Source organism: Rutidosis leptorrhynchoides, chromosome 8 (assembly GCF_046630445.1).
Source record: "Rutidosis leptorrhynchoides isolate AG116_Rl617_1_P2 chromosome 8, CSIRO_AGI_Rlap_v1, whole genome shotgun sequence".
NCBI classification, from domain to species: domain Eukaryota; kingdom Viridiplantae; phylum Streptophyta; class Magnoliopsida; order Asterales; family Asteraceae; genus Rutidosis; species Rutidosis leptorrhynchoides.
In genome coordinates this window covers 4,451,174-4,473,491 of record NC_092340.1, presented here as the reverse complement: position 1 = coordinate 4,473,491, position 22,318 = coordinate 4,451,174, and the positions used below count along the sequence as shown (strand labels likewise).

At 33.6% G+C, this 22,318-nt stretch overlaps 2 protein-coding genes across 3 annotated transcripts; one reads left to right on the top strand and one right to left on the bottom strand.

Moving 5' to 3' along the window:
* Positions 1 to 2,075: 2,075 nt before the first annotated feature.
* LOC139861530 (protein REVEILLE 5-like) lies at positions 2,076 to 5,882 on the bottom strand. Of its 2 annotated transcripts, none has more exons than XM_071849955.1 (9): positions 5,535 to 5,882; positions 5,264 to 5,321; positions 4,909 to 5,032; positions 4,662 to 4,835; positions 4,089 to 4,211; positions 3,878 to 3,987; positions 3,590 to 3,649; positions 2,985 to 3,088; positions 2,076 to 2,365 (listed from the first exon to the last, which is right to left on the bottom strand). In XM_071849955.1, the coding sequence occupies exons 1-9, from the start codon at positions 5,765 to 5,767 to the stop codon at positions 2,359 to 2,361; spliced, it is 993 nt and encodes a 330-aa protein (XP_071706056.1). In that variant the 5' UTR covers positions 5,768 to 5,882; the 3' UTR covers positions 2,076 to 2,358. The 2 variants fall into 2 exon arrangements, with proteins under 2 accessions (XP_071706056.1, XP_071706055.1); XM_071849954.1 differs by having other exon boundaries at positions 2,078 to 2,365; positions 2,981 to 3,088.
* Positions 5,883 to 9,298: 3,416 nt separating this feature from the next.
* On the top strand, positions 9,299 to 11,241 carry LOC139861857 (protein SAR DEFICIENT 4). The gene is made up of 2 exons (XM_071850381.1): positions 9,299 to 10,614; positions 10,777 to 11,241. The coding sequence occupies exon 1, from the start codon at positions 9,425 to 9,427 to the stop codon at positions 10,427 to 10,429; it is 1,005 nt and encodes a 334-aa protein (XP_071706482.1). The 5' UTR covers positions 9,299 to 9,424; the 3' UTR covers positions 10,430 to 10,614; positions 10,777 to 11,241.
* Positions 11,242 to 22,318: the final 11,077 nt, after the last annotated feature.

The following is a 22,318-nucleotide window of genomic DNA, read 5'->3' as shown; positions in this document are numbered from 1 at the left end:
TAGATTATACAAGATCTGACATTTCTTTTGCAGTTAATTTGTTGACAAGGTTCAGCTCAGCCCCTACCAAAAGACATTGGAATGGGATCAAACAAATAGTTTGATACCTTCGGGGAACTACTGATTTATAATTATTTTATTCTAACAACTCGAAACAAGATTTGTTTAGTTATATAGATGCAGATTATTTATCCGATCTACATAAAGCTAAATCTCAAACTGGATATGTATTCCTAAATGGAGGCACCGCAATATCATGACGTTCTCAAAACAAACACTTGTTGCAACATCATCAAATCATGCCGAAGTGATTGCATTACATGAAGCTACTCGGGAATGATTTTAGTTAAGATCAATGATACAAATCATTATTGATTCTTGTGGACTAGAACGCTATAAAAGCGTAACAACTATCTATGAAGATAATACAGCTTACATAATACAGATGAAAGAAGAGTATCAAAAATGACAGAACAAAACATAAATGCTGACGAGGCGCTAAAGCTATAAACGGTCTTAACGGTCATAAGTTTGATGGAAAAGAATGGTATATTGGTAAGGCTCAGAAAAAGACTGGAAGGGAATAGGAACTGAAACAACGGTTTGAACAAACCATGAAGGAGACTGTAGACAAATCACGAGGGCCAAACTTGTACATAAAAGATTTAGATGATACAGTTTCAGATGAAAACCTCAGATTTTTCTCATATACTCAAGATATCGTAAAAGACAACCAGATTAAAATGAGATACGTTCAATCAACAACTCTGCTGATCTTTATACCAAAGCACTGCTAACTGCTATTTTCAGAACACCCGTTCATAATATTGGCATGAGGCATGTTCAGAAGATGTAACAACTCAGGCGTTGCCTACTTGAGGGGGAGTCAACTCTATGCTGCACTCTTTTTCCCTTAGCTAAAGTTTTATCCCAATGGATTTTCTTTAGCAAGGTTTTTAACGAGGCAGTACTAGTTATTCTCTAATAAAATTGTCATCCAAGGGGGAGTGTTATAAAATATCTAGACTGGATGTTAATTTTATTATTATTATATTTCTTGCATAGTAATATTTTATGCTATAAATAGACATGTATGGTAGCCATTTAATGTGCACCATTTCTCTTGAAATATCAATATCAATATTTCTTCTCTCCCTCTTCTCTCTTTTTCTCTCTTTGTTCTTATAACCATTAAAGGTAGTTATAAGCCTACTGAATTATAACAAAAAATATATTTTCGTCATTTCAAAATTTTTTTTTTTTACTAACTTTCACTTTGCCAAAAAATCCCTCACACTTTGTTCAAACATTAAAACCGGCCCCCAAACAGGGGGGTAAAATGTCAAATCAACATTTTCATAAAAAAAATCTTAAATAAACTCCGCCTAAATATTCAACGGTTCATATCTTCTCGCTCGCAACAAGTTAAATTTTTCCAGCATCATCGTTAAACTTGAAATAATTTTACGAACACAACGTCACTAACTATACGCAAAACGGATTCTTTTTAAAAAACGCTAAATATTTGGGGTATTTTTCATACACGTTGATTTTGCGTTAAATTTTTAAAAGTCGACAATTCCACAGCGAAACGCGGAGATGCACATATATTGTTAATTTAAATAACATTTATATCTTCCACGGGTTATATCTTTTGGTTCGGCGCTTCAACGACATCATCGTTAGTCACAAAATAATTTTACAAATTAAAGGCAATAAAATACATTGAAAACCGAACCCCTGGCGCGAAGCGAGGGTTCGAAAACTAGTTTACAAGATTAAAGCAATGGAAACAAATGAATATTACCATGGTTGTTGCTGCTGCTGGAAGATGATGCAAGGATCAAATGGAAGGAGGAAGGGGTTATATTGTGGATGCAGAGGCAACCCTATATAGATAACATGTGTGTTTCGATGGATGGAATTTTTAATCCATGTTTAAAGCCAGTTATACGGCCTGATTAACATCATAGAGGCTGGGATTTTCCAGATATCTTTTTGGCAAAATATTGAAATAATTGAAAAAATAAATGCAATCTTATTGCACAGATACCAGCCTAAACCATCTTTAACAAGATATAGAGCAGCAATACTATAATATATGAAACAACAATATACATGAATGTGTCATATATACACAATGTTGCCTTTTAGATTTTACTACACAATGGAAAATTTTGAAAACTAGTACACACGCTATACTTTACATGTTACACTTCGCAATTAGGTGTCATTTTCTTTATCCCCTCAAACAGTTTATGTGTACACACAAACACAACTAGCAAGTAGCCAGGGGGTGTTCGTTAGATAACAAAGTCAGTTTAAACGGCATAGCTTCAGGCTCACTACTTGCTACATTTATGTCCTGCATTTCATAGGATAATAATCTCAGTATCTTCGGCAAAATTAGGACAAATATATCCGCAAATAAAGGCAGCAGTACAGGTCAAATGAGTAATATTTATGGCATGATTTGCACTGTCAAAACAGGCCACACCAGTTTGGGTTGATCCACGTTCCATTTCTTGTATTCTCTGGATAATAAATGAATTGAACATGTCGGACAAGTACTACATCATTAAAATTTAAGTGCACAAGTTAACAAGTATTACTGAAGCTTTTATTTTTATATTTACATTAAGTCATAATTGATATTCATGTATAATAGAAAATTTATTATTATGATTGATGAATTATGTGTTATATATACTATACAATTCTTAAGTATATTTAATCACTGTTAACTTGTGCCCTTAAGGCGCTAGTTAGCATTTCCCAAATATAAAATTAAGTCTTTTTTAATGTTAGATATGATTTAGGATACACGGGAGGGGACTTCTGGCAATTTGAACTTTTCTATCCATTTAATCAACAATTCCTACCTTTAGCCCATTATCAATACAGTACAACCTGATAGGAACTGTTTTCAAATAGGCGGGGTGAAATTGCACATATCAAGTATAAAGGAGAGCAGAATTACTTGCCCAAGATAAGCAACTTGTTCAGGTTGACAATCGAGAAGAGCATCTATCACATCATCTGAATTTTCTTTATCTGATTCAACCTCGTAGGTAGACAATAAACGTCTCTGCAATGATTACTAGTCATCAGAAACAAATTGGTCAAACTACAATCTATAAGCAGCCCAGCAAAAGATTCTCAAATACTACTTTCTATCGACTCAAATCCCACTTTCTACAATTGAATTACTTGGTAAATGGCAATCTCCCGCTAGGAGTAACATGGTGAACTCTTCTTAAAAAAATGAAAAATGGCCATATCAGATGAAGAGTAAAGCGTGAAAACTGAAACCATTTTGGCTCAAAAAAGATCATTTTTGTGTGGCCAGTGGCCTGAAACCTTTTGTCCGAAAAATTAAATTTTAGACATAATTAGCTGTCAATTTAAATTTTTTATTGCAAAAAATTGTTCTATTTCAGTAAAAATCAATAATTAGTATAGAGAAATGGCCACCTTCACTATGACGGTTACCGGGTGGCATAACGGATTTCATGCACACTTACTGGTTTCTTGAGGTGTGTGTTTTCCCATTATTACAAGGTTACAATATTAAGTTAGGCAGTCTTACATGATCCTCAAAATCAGGACTTATCAAGTTGATGGAAAGGTTTCTCATCAGCAGCAGTACCTGAAAAAATAAGGGTAGCAAAAAAAGGTAGAATCAGCAAATATACGTACGGGAAGGAGAAGTGATGCTATTCTAGTGTAACACAACTAATATGAAAAAGAATCAAACAAACACGTATTCAAACAATATTTTGAAACATAAACTAAGATTCTGAAACATAAACTCCAAATAATGGGAACTGGGAACATCCCAGAAAATTGATGAACACGATAAGGCAACATAGCATACTGTTTCGATGTCAATAGGGTCCATCTTCCGTAGTTTCTGCAAATGATCACTGGTATACGGATCAAAGACGCCACCAATAAAGCCATATACTTGAGCAAAGTCTGGCAAAACTGCTAACACATACAAAGCAAGATATTAATTTGACATTCTCTACTCTCATATGGTTGAAGAGTAGAAAAAGGTAAATAACAGAGCCAATAGAAAGCAATACCTCTCAGATGAAGACTATCTGTCATTTGTTCATGTATTTCAGTAGGTTGTTGCATTTTGAGAGAACTTTCATTACTGCTGCAAGTGTTATTAGCTGTTGGTAAGCCACCTGATACCCCGTCATCTGTAATTTACATATAAGAAGATAATAAATGACAAGATTCAGATATTGAGCAAATAATAAAAAAGATAATACCCGATGTCACGGATGTTTGGACTACCCATTTTCATTTTGAAAAGGATTATCCTTAATTAGTTATAATGTTTCACTAAAGTGATTCTGCTTCTACTAATCTGATCATACCAGCTGCAGCGAGCTGATTATTATGGTAAGTTTGATTTAGCAATTTACCCCTTTTTTAACATACCTTGAAAACTTTTACAATTGACAAAGTCTAACATTTTTTACACAAATAATCCATCTTTGGACATTTCATCTAGTATTAATATTAAGATCTGTCGTGATTTACTGAACTAAAAACCATTTTATCTGACTTTTAAGATCACATATTCTTTCAAATGCGCATCCAAACATCCCCTGAATTAAGCATATGAATCCATATGGATTACTTACCTTTAGCCATTTGGGATAAACTACCAAAATCTGTGGATTTATGCGTTCGAGAACCGACAACCGCACCAGATACAGAAGCTGTACCCAGAGAAGGGTTTGTCCCTCGTGTAAATCCAGATTCGCCAACAGCAGGTGAGGTTTGAAAAGATACAGTAACTTGTGAAGCCGCTGGAGCTGACAAATATTACATCTCTGGTCAGTATAAATAGTATAACTAGTGGATGCCATAGCATTGTCACATGCTGACCATTTTTTGGAGCCTTTTGTGGATACGGATGAGCCGCTTTCCTTTTAGGACGGGGAGGAGGAAGATGTTCATTAGCACCACTTTTTTGGACCTTCAGAAAGTACTTCTGAGCATGACTTCGAATCTGAAAAGTTTGTTTTTATATTCGTTATATATACACTCATTTATTTGTTTTCAGATAATATGATCAATCATTAAAGTTGGTACAACATAACAAAGCTTGAAATGGTTATGTGATAAAGAGTAAAAAAATGCAGTTGCTAATCATAGTGTAAGCAAAGCTTGAAATACATCAAAATTTGAATGATGATTATTCTAATTAAGAAGTAAAACAAATGCTTCATACACAATGTACCTGGATGACAGTCTTTGAACCTATAAAAGCTTCAATTTTCTTCCAATCACGATCAAATCTGTAAATCAAAGGATCAATCAACAATTCGATAAAACACTTGATGTTCTTACGTTTGAGACTTGTTAACATAATTACCGCGTATTTAAATATATATATATATATATATATATATATATATATATACTCCAATTGTGGAACAAAATTTAAACCCTAGTATTATAGCTGAATGAATAAACTCATAAATTCAAGTAATCAGAGCAAACAAGCTTACAGCTGGAGTGCTTCAAGAAACTTGTCATGTTCCGGGTCGGTCCAGCTCTCTCTTGATTTGGAAATGGTGTAGGGTTTTCTGATCTTTTTGGAAGCGTCATCGGCAGATGGTGAGTTCACGGATGGCGGAACAACGACGGCGGTAGTGGCGGGGAAGGAACCGATGTTAGGTATAGCCGTGGCAGATGAATCGGAGTAGAAACCTTCAGGTGGATTTGGATTCAGCGATACCATATTTTGTGTGTAAGTGGTTCTGTAGATGGTGATTTGGGATGGTGAGAAAGAGAGTGAAAACGGTTGTGTTTGATTTTGTTTTGAAACAACCGGGTTTTTAAGTGTGTAGTGACGTTGCAGGTACTCAACCATTCGCGGGTATAAAGTGTCGACGAATTTATAACCGGCTGTGATGTTTTATTATAATATATATATATAATATATATATATATATATATATATATATATATATATATATATATATAGGGGATCACATCCGGTGAGAACTTTTTTAGTGTGAGAAATTTAGGAACTCCAAAAACACTCAAAATACACTAAAATTCGAGCAAAAAGGGGCACGGACGAACAAATAAAAGGAAATTCGAGCAAAATTCAAAAACACGGACGAACAAAAAATCATAGTCGAGCAAAAAAAAAATTTTTTTTTTTTTTTGAAAAAAAATGTAGAACACATTTTTGTTCGAATATCAAATTTTTCGTTCGACTACCCGCATGTTCTACAATTTTTTGTTCGAATACAAAAATGTAGAAAACATTTTTGTTCGAATTTTTTTTTGTTCGGCCTTGTTTTTTTTTTGTTCGACTTTCCAATTTTTTGTTCGAATATCACTTTTTTTGTTCGTCCGTGTCCCATTTTTGCTCGAATTTCACCTTTTTTGCTCGAATTTTCCTTTTTTGCTCGAATTTCAGTGTATTTTTGAGTTTTCAGGGTTCTCACACCAAAAAAGTTCTCATTTGATCCCTCTACTATATATATATATATATATATATATATATATATATATATATATATATATAGGGACAGGATCAATGGGTAAGTAACCAATCAGGGGGAAGCGGGGGGAAGCAAATTTTTTTTTTTTTCGTTTTTTTGAATTTTTTTTTTCCGGCATCAAGATCACACGAAAATATGAACATTTAGAAGAGACACTTCGTGATGAATGTTATTATTTAGGCGAGAAAACGATCGACAAAAATAACATTCAAGATAATATTGTTCGTGAAGAATATGAACGTTTTTTTTTTTCATGTTTTGTGAAGTAAAATTTAGCCCGATTTAGAGTTTAGGGTTTAGGGTTTAGGGTTTGGTGTTTTGGGTTTATTCCATAAACCCAAAACACCAAACCCTAAACCCTAAACCCTAAACTCTAAACCGTTGGTGTTAAAAACTCAATCTAAATTCTAAATCTAAACCCTAAATCTAAACCCCTAACCCTAAATTTCTAAACCCTAATATCTAAACTCCAATAGCTAAAACCTCAAAATACGCTCGAAAAACACGATAATTGTTATATATTACTTCTTCGAGCGTTTTCCCGCCAAAATAAAAACATTTATCACAAAGTGTCTCTACTAAATGTTAATATTTTCTTCTCATCTATAATGTTCATGAACAAAGTTTTTTCAAAAAACGAAGAAAAATAAAGTTTTTGCTTCCCCCGCTTCCCCCCGAATGGTTACTTTCCTCTTGATCCTACCACTATATATATATATATATATGGGATCAAATGAGAACCATTTTTGATTGATAACTGTAAGAACTCATGCGGGCGAACAATTTTTCACAAGGGCGAACAAAAACAAAAAAGCGACCAGTTTGTGTGAAATTATGGCAGATTAAAAGTTCCAGTAGAGTGAGAATTTTATCCCTTGTTTATCTTATCTCCCCCAATTCTCATTTCTAAAACCCTTATTTTCACTGATCCATAAATTACCATCAAACCATAATGTAAATAATCATATCTAGACTCGATGGTTTTCTACTTCTTCTTGCATCCTTATAATTTTCACCGATTTAAAGAGATCGACGTTTCTGGTTGCGGCAATTACGACTTCATCGTCTCCGTCACCGGCAATTAACTTCGTGAAAAATTGCAACCAAATTTATTGTCGAGCGAGTCTGCATCAAAAACATTTCATAATGAATGATTTATATATGTGATTAAATTTTTTTTTTGTAGTTGCTTTATTTATTTTGTTGTTTTCTTGAAGATGCATTTATATGCATCTAAACATTTCCATGAATGATTTGATGTTTACTGTCATGGAGAAATATAAGAGCAGAGCATGGTTATGAAACAATTTGTATTCAGGTATGTCATTGAAGAGGTGAATTTAATTTTTGCACCTTCATCTTAATTCTAAAATTCTACAATTTAATTTTTGTAATTCCTATTTGTTTACGCGCTGCTAAACTTAAGTTGAATTTGATGTAGAACAAGTGAAATTAGAACAAAAATGGTGAAAATCGAACAAATTTGGAGAAACTCGAACTTATTTATGTTCTACAAAATTATAATTAGAACAAAATCATGTTCAATTTGAACAAATTTTGAAAATTTGAACATGTTCTACATTTTTCTGTTCTACCATGTATGTTCTACATCCATGTTCTACATTTTGAGCAGCTCACAAAATTGCTCGAATTTCTCTTTTTTTGTTCGCCCGCCATTTTTTTTGCTCGAATTTCACCAAAATTGCTCGAATTTCTTGTTTTTTGTGCGCCCGCCAATTTTTTTGCTCGAATTTCACCAAAATTGCTCGAATTGGAGTTCTCAGGTTCTCACACATGTTGAGTTCTCACTGGATCATCTCCCTATATATATATATTTTTTTTAAAACATATATATAAAGATAAAACATATATATAAAGATAAAGTTTTAGTCAATGAAATTTTTTTAAATAATTAAAAAGGAGGGCCGAGCAAATGAAACAAAACAATAGTACAATGTCACAACACAAGTCTCGAGCACTTAAACCCTATAATAACTAAACTATAAGATATGGATGACCGTAACAAAAGAAAAAGAATAAGCTAAACACGTCTCAAACCTCCCAACATCTTAAAGGAAAACAATCGAACTTGTACAACCTCAGTTATAAAATCTTGAAACCTCTATACATCGATGATAACTTTCTTGTTCATGGACACTTGCTCAATAAGCTTCTCATCTATTTTAGCAAAATGAATACTCTTGCCCAATCTCGACGAAAATGAGAACTCCATCCCCATTTATGCCTACAAAGAAGCCCTCATCATATTCGTGTTACCACGACCAATAACAATCTCTTCAACATCAACACCACAATTTACACATGTTGGACGCTCGCGTCATTCTTCTTTTTAAGACTTTTTGAACCATTAATCGATACGACCTTCACGACCGAAACTTGACCTAAATCCGTAAGTCGTGAGTCCTTGTTACGCAAAACATTTCTCCCAAACTCCTCACAAGAAGATTCACACTCTTTGCCACACAATGAAAATCCCGAAAAAAGTCTTCATCAACAATATGAGAGAGATTAGGGCAAATGACATGATCAGACACTACAATCAAACTCATCATCGAGCCCAGTATTAACAAGGGCAAATTTAACAAAATCCAACTACTATCCTTAAATTCAACTATTCATTTAATTTTAGATTAATTTACTTATTGTGCAATATGTGACTAATGATAAAGTTCCTAATATACCATGCCACCCCCTTCCAGATTTTTATGTAATTCTGGAAAAAATTGGTGGTGGAAATATATGTATAGATATGGATATAGATAAATTTATATATTTCTGAAAATTAAAAATAAAATATTAATCCCCAAATCTACCAATTGTCGTAAAAGTACCAAAACCACAGTTACCTTTCTCTGTTACCAATGGCCACCATGACCAGTGATCTGAACGGATCGCCAATCTTCATCGACGCAACCAAACTGCGATCAGCTCTACCTTACAAATCCCTAATTAACCACCTCCAAACATCTCTCTCCACCGCCACTTCCGTCATCCAGTCACCAATTCGTCACTCTCATCAAACATCATCATCATCGTCCAATCTTCTTCTCATGCCAGCATGGTCAATCTCTTCAACCGCCCTTCCTTACATCGGCGTCAAGCTCGTGACAACGCATCCCGATAATTCCGCACTTAACCTACCTGGTGTCCACGCCAGCTACGTCCTATTCAATTCCGTCACTGGCCAAACCCTAGCTTCAATGGACGGAACTGAACTCACCGTTCGCCGTACCGCCTGTGTATCAGCTCTCGCGTCACATTATCTATCTAATATTAACTCTAAATATTTGCTATTAATAGGTGCCGGATCGTTATCTCCGCATTTGATCAGAGCTCATTTAGTTACGCGCCCGAGTATTGATCATGTGATGATTTGGAACCGAACTGTACGGAAATCGAATAATATCGTTGAGGAGTTTCGAAAGGAAAGCGGAATGGAAGGGATACAGTTTGATGTTTGCGAGGATTTGGAAAGGGCTGTGGGCATAGCAGATGTGGTGAGCTGTGCGACTAATTCAGAGACGCCGTTGGTGTTGGGGAAGTGGTTGAAGGAGGGGGCGCATTTGGATTTGGTTGGATCGTTTAAGCCGTCAATGAGAGAGTGTGATGATGAAGCTGTGAAGAGAGGGAGGGTTTTTGTGGATAATGATGCAGCGATGGTGGAGGCCGGAGAGTTGGTTGGGGCGTTTGAGAGAGGCGTGATGAAGAAAGATGAAATTCAAGGGGATTTGGTACAGTTGATCAAGGGAGACAAGATTGGGAGAAAAAATGAAAAGGAGATTACTTTGTTTGTATCAGTTGGGTCAGCAGTGGTTGATCTTTTGAGTGCTCAGTTAGCATACGAAACTGTTACCCTCAAAACATAGACATTAGTAATGACACATGAATATCGATACGTTATTAGGATAGGATTTTGCAGTTTTTTATGCCTATTATAGTTTTGATAAGAATAAGATTTTCTGCTATGTAATAAATGGTTCAATCTGATGATGTCATCGTGAATAAGAGGGGAAAAACCATGATATGTGCAACTCGCTAGAATGATTTGTTGGTAAGTGTTATTGCTTACTTGTTGAGCACATGGAAGGAACTCTGAACTGATGAGAAATTACATGATTTTTAAGTGTTGATTTTACAATTTATTAAATAATGATTTAGGAGCTTGTGTTTTCTTTTCTAAGCCAGATTTGAAATGCGATATTGATATCTGCAGCCATACGCGCAATGGCAGAATAGCTCTCTTATAATTTTCCACTTCGACAAAAGTCTGCAAAGCATCGTTACATATGTGCCAATATTATGTTGTGCTTAAAGTTGGAGCAAAGAATGACCCATCAAAGATTGCATTAAGCTCAAGTTCATGAGTTTGAGATTAAAGAGTTCTAGGAATGTGCTCATAGTTGCAGAAATTTGAGGTCTAAAGTGGAAGAATATGAAGTTACAGAGTGATTAAAAGCTTGCATTTTGATGCTTAATTCCTTAAATGTAGAGTGCCATGAACTTTTAAGTTTTAAATCAATTGGTCTTTGTTTTGAGAATTTGTTTGTTTCCTGTTTGTTATCGAATACGATAGCTGCAGGTGTTAGCAGTTAATTTTCTGCAGTTGTATTGGGTCAGGTTTACCCCTAATGCCATAGTTTGTATTGCCCTTCCTTGTTTTAATAAAATATCTTTCTTTCTTTTTTTTTTTCCCAAAAAAAGGCCCAAATGACTACAAAAGATAAACAAGTTACTCTTATTTTGTTGCAGCCTTGCTAAATACTCTCTAAAAAAACCTGATTCCCATTTGCTCTTCATTGTGTAGCTTACAAAATGAAATCTCATATACCTTAATTTACTCTTAGACTGTGTCCAACGCGGCGTCAGATGGGCCAGCGTTAGACGTGCTGGCAGAAAGTAACGCCCCTGACGCCATTAACGGGGCGTCAGTCGAGTATTTGACTGAAAAAAACGGGCTTCAAATGATGTGGTGGTTTGATCTGATTGGGTGGGGTAATATATCCGTTATCCAACGGATATATACCCTCTTTTTGGGGTTTTTTTTTTTAAAAAAAAAAATTCAATTTTTACTCCATTTTACTCCTATTTAAACCCCAACAATCATATCATTTTTCACACAATTCATTCTTACTTATTTACTCTATTTCTTTCCACTTTTTATTTTTTTTTACAAAAGTCTATTACTTTATAAATGGGTTCGAGGTTACGGGGGTCTAATTCTGACTCCGAAGATTTGCGAATTGTTCAATTAATTCAAGAAATAGAAGATGATGATTCAGAAGTCGAATCAGCACCATCTATTCCGAGAGTTAGAGGTTACATCCCTAGGGAACGGGAGGTTGCTGCACAACGTTTGTGGGATGATTATTTTTGTGAGACGCCAAAATATACACACAAAAAAATTTAAACGCCGGTTTCGCATGCGCATACAATTATTTCTCCGGATAGTGCAAGGTATTACTACTTTCCAAAGTGATAATATGCCAGAATATTTTACTTACTTTTCTCAACGATTTGATGCTATCGGTAGGCCTACATTTACTACTTTACAAAAATGTACGTCGGCTATACGTCAATCTATGTACTTTTAAATTCTTATCAAAAAGTAATTATGTATTTTTTTTATTAATGTTATTTTTTTATTTTGTTGTATTTATTTACCATTTTAATGTAATTTATTTTATTTTGTTGTATTTATTTACCATTTTAAATCATTTGAAAAGAAAAAAAAACTGGTGGACCCTACTAAATTTGACACTGGCATTTGACACTTGGGGTTATTGCCTTATTGGGGGGTCAAAATTTGACACTGCCATGTCACAGACAGATGCACTTTTTGAGTCAAAAAGTACAAATCTGCCTATGATGTCACAGGCACGGGTTAGAAACAGTCTTATTGCAATTCATCTTTCACATTTGAACCATCCTCATGTGCATGCCCATTGATAGCAGGTAGATCTTCTTCACACTGATTGTTGGTCATACACTTGTTTATAGAGAGCTTTCTTCAACAAATGCCAGGTCTAACTCTAAGAACGCCTTTGAATGGCTACATGGTTCATCTGATAAAGACAAAGTTTACCCACAACCAATAAATACCAGTATATAAACTATTAATGCTTGAAACCGAACCCTACCATTGACGTAGGAAAAACAAAATAACACAAGATGCATGAATAGACTACTTCTTAACCTCACATTAGCAAAAAAGGAAAAAAAAATCAAGTGTATATAATTATTCGTAGTAATTCTTCAGAGTGGAAAAGTAGATGTGAAAATTTGACCACTTTAAAGTATACATATGATTGATGGCTTAATGTATAGGCTCTAGTGCATCTCCAACAGGTTAGATAAATAGCCAAAGAGGAACAGGCGAAACAGGTTGAAGATCACCCCTATTGCCAATGTAAGAACACCTATTAACTCTTTTTTATTCAAAGATGTAGATCGTTCTTGTAATAACGTTGCTTTTTATTCGTTCCAATTTTAACGTTGTGTTTTCAATCGTGATCACCACGACACCACGACATCATCATGCCACCAGGTGCGATGGTCAAAAAATGGGTGGTGTGAAGGGAGAATTTTTCAATCGTGATCATAACGTCACCATTACGCCACTACCAGGCGTGATGGACAAGAAAATGGGTGACGTGAAGAGAGAATTCAACCAATCAGAAAAAATAAAACCAATTACAATTTAAATAATTAAATGTAAAAAAACATAAGATCAGAGTTACTCCTATCACATTTTATCATCCCATCTCTACTATGTACCATTTTCATCATATTTATCACGTTAACACTTACAAAAAAAACCAATTTGTTGTGAAATGTCCTTTTTCAAAGTCAAAAGTGGCTGCAAATTTTATAGCCACCTAATTGTAAATATGCATCATGTATGATTGTAAAACACACTTTCTAATATACAATCTTCTGATATACTCTCATCTATATACTCTCTCTGCTTCTCTTATAATTTTATTAATAATCTATAATCAAGAATCAGGTTCTAAAGGTAGTCATAAACTCCTAAATCATAACACGTTATCAGCACGAAGTGCTCCGTATAATCAAGGTTTATCTAAGCAAGCACAAGTCACTAATCAAGGTAAGAAATTCTTTAACTATATCTTCTATTATTTATTAGTAAGGTAAATATTATTATCATCATAAGTAAAATTATATTTCTGTAATCTAACTTTTATTAACTTCACTAACATTTATATTTATGTTATTTAAGTTATATATGGTCGGTTATACCGCCTGAATTATATTTATGTAATCTAACTTTTATTAACTTCACTAACATTTATATTTATGTTATTTAAGTTATATATGGTCGGTTATACCACCTGAATTATATTTCTGTAATCTAACTCTTATTAACTTCACTAACATTTATATTTATGTTATCTAACATTTATGATTACTTATGCAATTAATTATTATTTATTTCATGCGTACTAATGTTTATTCTTAAAATTTATTATTTATGCATAATATGTTTATTCTTTTAATTTTTGTATTTATACTAAACATATTTATACTAAATGAATTTATAGTAATCGTATTTGTACTAATAATTTTTTTAATTGTTATTAATACAACGAGTACATAACAGTAGTTAACGTCAACTAACGACGTTACAACGGTCATATATACATAACGGTTGTTAACGTCAACTGACGACGTTACAACGACTATATTTTTCAAATATAAAACAAACATCTCCGTTTTCACATTTTCACAAATCAATCTTCATTTTCTCAGATTACCACTCTCAAAAAGTTTTTTTTTTTTGTAAAGATGATTCACACAAGGATGATTTTTCCTATTGTATTGGTCATACTAACTATCATCATTGTTGCTAATATACCACCGAGTGAACCTATATTCTATCCTGCTCTTGTGGTTTTATCATTTGTAATCATGCCATTATTCTGTTGTTTGCTACTTATGAATTTAAAATGATTCTAATTTCATTTTATTATTTGCCTATGAATAGAAGTTGATTATGATTATGATTTATCTTTTTCATCTTTTTTTTGATAATAGAAAATGTCGAATTTGAAAAGGCTTAAATTTGCTCCTTTAGAATCGAGTGGGAACAACTACTTAACATGGGTTATGAATGTAGAAAAACATCTCGAATCAATCGGTATTTTAGAAACCCTGAATGAAAATAACAATTGTTCCGAACAAGAGAAAACAATAGCAAGTATTTTTCTTAGCAAACATATTGACGAGTCCTTAGAATCTACATATTATATGATCGAAGATCCAAGTGTATAATGGAAAATACTCAAAGATAGATACGATATTAATTATCAAGAAATAATGGTGATCCACGAAAGAATAAAATTGAAGATGTTAGTAGACGCTCTTATAAGAATTCCGGAGATTCCTATTAATGATCTGGTAACGTGGATCATCAGTCTAATATTTCTTGAATACATGAACATCTTGTTTATCTCTACAAATAAGTCCCAAAAATAAAAGAAAACGAGAGTGAATCTGTTGAAAAATCTTGATTAAATAAACCCTGAGCTACCTTGAGACTTGAATGATTTGAATTTTCTAAGATGTCTAGCTTGTTATGTATCACTCATAAATAAATGGTTTTAGACCATAACACATATGTTTATTAAGTGTTATCTTTTATGTACTTCAGATTGTAACTTGTTTGCATGTAATATAATTTGATTATCTTGCTGAAATATAACTCATTATTTGCTTATCTTATTTGAAGTTTTAGTATAAATCCTGCTGAAATACAACATCAATTAAATGGTAAAGACCTATGTATTGCAGACAGTGGTAACATACACACTATGATCAAATCTAAGAAATATTTCATTGATTTAAATCAAATGAAGGAATTATAAATACTATATTAGGTCTTGCAAACCTGATATAAGGAACAGAAAAGGCAAAAAATTCATATTACCAAATGGTACGAATTTTCTGATAAACAATGTCTTATTTTCTCCCAAATCAAAGAGAAATTTGTTAAGTTTCTCTGATATATATCATAATGGATATGATTATCAGTCAATGATAACCGAAAATGAGAAATATCTATGTAGCACCGAAAAGCGCAGCGCATATGATTAAAAGCGCATATGATGAAAAGTGTATATGATGAAAAGCACAGCGCATATGATTAAAAAGTGCATATGATGAAAATCGCATATGATGAAAAGCGCAGCGCATATGATTAAAAGCACATATGATGAAAAGTGCATATGATGAAAAGCACAGCGCATATGATTAAAAGCGCATATGATGAAAAATGCATATGATGAAAAGCACAACGCATATGATTAAAAGCGCATACGGTGAAAATGATATATGATGAAAAGCGCATATGGTGATTAATGAAAAAACATTTATGGTGATTAATAAAAAGCACATATGGTGATTAATGAAAAGCACATATGGTGATTAATGAAAAGAATATTGAGAAAGAATCACCAATTTTTCTTGAAAGAATTCAAGGTTATATATATAGACCAATTCATCCATCATGTGGACCATTTTGATATTTCATGATTCTAATAGACGCATCTAGCGGATGTCTCGTGTTTGTGTGTTATCAAGCCGTAATATGGCATTTGCAAAGTTTCTTACACAAATTATTAAATTGAGGACACATTATTCTGATTACACCATTAAAAGGATGAGACTTGATAATTTTGGTGAGTTAACATCTCAAGCATTTAATGATTATTATATGTCTACAGGGATTGTTGTTGAACATCCAGTTGCTCATGTGCATACACAAAATTGGTTTAGCTAAATCAATAGATAAACGCTTGCAGCTAATAACTAGAAAATTGGTAATGAGTACAAAACTCTCAATATTTATATGGGGACATGTAAATTTACATGATGCGACATTAATTCGCATTAAACCAAGTGCAAGTCATAAATATTCTACGTTACCAACTTAATTTTAGTCGAGAGCCAAATATTTTACATCTTAGAACATTTGGTTGTGCAGTGTATTTTTAATTGCACCACCACAACAAATGGTTCCTCAAAGAAGGATGGAAATATATGTTGGATATGAAACATCTTCAATCATAAGATATATTGAATCCATGACGAGCGATATTTTTACAGCACATTTTGCTGATTGTCATTATAATGAAAAATTGTTCCCTATATTAGGGGGGAGAAATGAAAAATAAAGAAGAAGATGTTTCATGGTGTGAACATAAATTAATGTATCTTGATCATCGTGTAACATCCCGCGTTTTTCCGTTAAATTTATTTTTTTTTATAATAATATCTTTCGTATTTAAATTCGTCGACTCCGTTGACGAACGTTCATAATATTCTCGTTATTTAATTATAACATCTCTCGTTAACTTGCGTTTTAAAAATATTCGATCGGTTAAATCCCGCACCCGCTTCTAAACTCGAGGGACTAAAATTGACACGGGGCAAACTAGTTGACTAGGTCAACTAGTCCACCCCAATCACCACCATTCAATCACCTCCATCTCTCTCTCTTTCTCTCTAGCAAGAACACACACACAAACACCCAATTCAATCATTCATCATCTAAATTCGATCTAGGAGGCTTACAACAAAACAAATTACATATTTGGAATCCTCTCTTCATCCTCTACAATTTGATACCAACTTCATCTCGTTTGGGTAACATTTCTAAAACTCTAGATTTCTCTAAATTCGTGTTTTTGATTTGAAATGGTGTTAGTTAGTGTCTATGGCTCGTGTCTAGCATGAATATATGAATTACTTGCTCGATTTGTTGTTTTGAGTAACTAGTTTGAACATTCGAAATGGGTTTGCTTAATCTTGCATTTTGGAAGATTAAATATTGTTTGATTGTTAAAGTTCATGTTTTAATTGTGTTACTAGTATCACTAGCTTCGTTTTGATGTGTAGGTTGATTTGTAAAACTTCATAAACTTGATTAGTGATTTTGGTGATTTTGGATTAGGGTTTGATAAGCTTTATATGAACTTTTGGTGCATCAAATGCTATGAATTGTTGTTGATAAGTGTTTAGTTGCAATGTGTGTTTGATTACCTTCGAAACGGCATATCATACATGTAAATTGGTTGCCCGAATCATGAAATGCGTTTTTAGAACTTGAAACTTTGATTACGAACGTTTAATGCGGTTTGGGTTGTTGTAAGTGTTGAATTGCTTGATGAAATGTGTCTAGGTGTTTTCCTCGTCGAATTACCTTTCTAATGATATAGGTTATGCGTTTTAAGTGTTTTCGGTGCATGAAATGTGTTATATTGTATTTTGGTTCGTGACTTGGACCATTTTTCTGCAAACTGCATGATTCCCAGGTATTGCGCGCCGCGCATTTACCCGCGCGCCGCGCAGAATCAGAGATCCCAGATGTTTGCCTTCTTGATTGAGTTCTGACCAGAAATTGCACTTGGGTGCGCGCCGCGCAACCCAGTGCGCGCCGCGCAAAAGCCCCATGCCACTCTCTTTTGTTTTTAAATGTCACAAAAATGTTTCCGCTTAACTAAAACTCCGTTTAACATGAAACTTGACTATTAGGCTCTTATATGACTTCTCGTCTTGGGAAAATTGTCGGATACCCGACCCGACCCCGTTGACTTTGACTTTGACCAAGTTTGACTTTTAGTCAAACTTAACCAAACTTTTATGCAAATGTTCTAACATGCTTTTATACGTGATTCTTGCATGAAACTTGACAACATGATTCACATGCTATACTAATCGAGTCGTAACGAGCCATAGGACTAATTGAACACATTTCACCCGACCTTGTATCGTAACCGGTTAATTGACACAACTTACTTGTTTAGGTCAAGGCTAAGCAACTTTCATGCATACGTTACTTTGTGAAGTACTTTTATACTCGTGCACTCGAGGTGAGATCATAGTCCCACCTTTTCAACAACTTTTTATACTTTAAAATTGTGGGCTGAGAAACATATACTTTGTTACATTTTGTACTACTTACTTTTATACTTTGAACACAAGTACAAGGAAAACAAACATTCCACAGCGAGTTAGAACAAAAATCCTCAATTCGATTATCATTAGTTACACTTGCAGGGTGTAAGCGAGAACTTATATTGTGTGGCCATACGGGTTTGACAAACCCTCATTACGGACGGTTCGCTACCGTCTACGGATGAAATATATTTTCGAGAAACAGTGTATGTTCTAACACTATTGTGATGGGGTTCGATGGAAGGAAACGTTAAGTCTTGATAATTGGGTGCTCGCGAACAATACTTTTGGAATGCAAACGATTTTGATAATCAACTATGGTAATACTAAATCTTGTGGTTCAAAAACAACGTTTACAAATACATCTATGATTTCACCAACGTTTTTCGTTGACAGTTTTCTATATGTTTCTCAGGTTCATACTCGACTACTTGATACATGCTTCCGCACACTTTGATTTCTTGCTTGAGGTCAAGCATACATGCATACGCTAGTGATAGCACTTTTGGATTAAACCTTAAAGCATACATACTTACGCTATTTATAGCAACTGTGATTTTCAACTTATATTATGTCGCAAGTTATTTCATTTATACTTTACAATTTTTTGTAATCTTAAACTTGTTGTCGAATTGTTTGTAAACTAAACTTTGCAAGTCTTGTACGTTTCAAATGAATGCGACATAATTTTGGTCAAACGAGTCTCATATAGGGACTACGACCACGCAACGGGACCTAAGTTAACGGCGCCGTCAATAACGGTTTTGGTCGGGTCGTTACACATCGCACAAAAGAATGCGAAATAAAAGTTCAAAAATAATGCATATGCAAGAACTTGCAAATAAATTACCCGATGCATTTACAGATACAAAAAGGAGTGACTAGATCATATATACCAGCAGTAAATGCTTAAGCTAGAATTGAAATTCCAAAAGTTGACAATAATGTCACTCATGAGTCTTCGCCACGCCAGAAACGTGGGAGACCAATTGGTTCAAATGATAAAAATCCTTGAAAAATAAAATCAGCTGATAATGAGGTAAAAGAAAATGTTCAAGAAGAACCACAAATCAATACTCCTTCTGCAGAGGAGATTGATGATGTCAATACAGAATTTTCAATCAGTTATGTACATTCAAAAATATTATGAAACCGAAATGAAATGAAAAATCTTGATGAGATATTTTCATATAATGTTGCATATGACATCATGAATGATGATGATGATCCGGAACCAAAATCTGTCATGGAATGTCAAAATAGACATGATTGGGATCATTGGAGAGGAGCAATACGAGCTAAATTTGAATCGCTCAATAAAAGAAAAGTTTTCGGATCAATAGTTATCTCTTTTAAAGATGTGAAACGTATGGGATACAAATGAATTTTAATTCGAAAAGGAAATAAGAAAAATGAACTTACAAGGTCAAGACAGACTTGTAACTCAAGATTTCTCTCAAAGACCAGGAATGAATTATGAGAAAAACTTATCGACCTGTAATAGATGCAATTACTTTTAGATACTTAATCAACGTGGCAGTTTATTAAAAAATGCATCTCATGGATGTTGTTACTACTTATATATATGGATCACTTAATAGTGATATATATATATATATATATATATATATATATATATATATATATATATATATATGAATATACCAAAAGGGTTTAAGGTATCCAAAAGCATTTAATGAACCAAGGAAATGTATTCCATTAAATCATAAAGGTCTTTATATGGGTTGAATCAATCGGGCCGCATGTGATATACCCGATTAAGTGATTACTTGATAAGCAAAGGGTATACAAATAATCTTATTTGCCCATGTGTTTTCATTAAGAAAACAACATCCGAATATGTGATTATAGCTGTTTATGTCGATGATCTTAATATCATAGATACAAATAAAGAGATTCATGAAGTCATTCAACTTCTAAAGAAAGAATTTGAAATGAAAGATCTCGGAAAAACCAAGTATTGTTTTGGTTTACAGATTGAGCATATGCCTAATGGTTTACTTGTACATCAAACAAATTATACCAAAAAGGTTTTAAAATGCTTCAATATGGACAAGGCAAAACCATTAAGTACTCCTATGGTGGTTAGATCACTCAATGTTGACACTGATTCATTTCGTCCCCGAGAAGAACATGAAGATGTTCTTGGTTCAGAAGTTCCATATCTTAGTGCAATTGGAGCTCTTATGTACCTTACAAATTGTACGAGACCTGATTTTTTTTTTTTTTTTGCAGTTAATTTGTTGGCAAGGTTCAACTCAGCTCCTACCAAAAGACACTGGAATGAGATCAAATACATATTTCGATACCTTCGAGGAACTACTGATTTAGGATTATTTTATTCTAACAATTTAAAACAAGATTTAGTTGGTCATGCAGATGCAGATTATTTATCTGATCCACATAAAGCTAAATCTCAAACTGGTTATGTATACCTAAATGGAGGTACCGCAATATCATGGCGTTCTCAAAAACAAACACTTGTTGCAACATCATCAAATCATGCCGAAGTGATTGCATTACATGAAGCTACTCGGGAATGTTTTTGGTTGAGATCAATGACACAAATCATTATTGATTCTTGTGGACTAGAGCGCTATAAAAGACCAACAACTATCTTCACCAACAATTATATATGAAGATAATGCAGCTTGCATAATACAAATGAAAGAAGATTATCAAAAGTGACAGAACAAAATATAAATGCTGACGAGGCGCCAAAGCCATAGACGGTCTAAACGGTCATAAGTTTGATAGAAAAGAATGGTATGTTGGTAAGGCTCAGAAAAGACTGAAAGGGAATAGGAATTGAAACAAAGGTTTGAGCAAACCATAAAGGAGACTGTAGATAAATCACAGGGGCTAAACTTGTACATAAAAGATTTAGATGATACAGTTTCAGATGAAAACCTCATATTCCTCTTATATACTCAAGATCTCGTAAAAGACAACCAGATTAAAATGAGATACGTTCAATCAACAACTCTGTTGATCTTTATACCAAAGCACTGTCAACCGCTGTTTTCAGAACACACGTTCACAATATTGGCATGAGGAAAGTTCAAAAGATGTGACGACTCAGCGATGTATACTTGAGGGGGAGTCAACTCTATACTGCACTCTTTTTCCCTTGACTAAAATTTTTATCCCACTGGGTTTTTCTTTAGCAAGGTTTTTAACGAGGCAGTACTAGTTTCTCTCTAAATAAAATTGTCAGCCAAGGGAGAGTGTTGTGAAATGTCCTTTTTCAAAGTCAAAAGTGACTGCAAATTTTATAGCCACCTAATTGTACAGTATTTTCTTATGCTATAAATATGCATCATGTATGATTGTAAAACACACTTTCTAATATACAATCTTCTGATATACTCTCATCTATATATTATCTCTGCTTCTCTTATAATTTTATTAATAGTCTATAATCAAGAATCAGGTTCTAAAGGTAGTCATAAACTCCTAAATCATAACACAATTAAAATTTAAACAATTAAATGCAACTGGTACACGTGTAATTCCATGTCATTAGCAGTTTATAAATTGGACCAATTAAAACTGGACATGTTGGATGTCACGTCAACGATTAATGTGGAGACGATACGTAGGATTTTAATCCCTTGATTTATTAATATGTATAGACGTATAGATAGATATTATTATTATTATTATTATTATTATTATTATTATTATTATTATTATATATAAGAATAAGAATATATATATTTTTCTAATTTTTCTAGTTAAATTGTAAAGCGAAACCA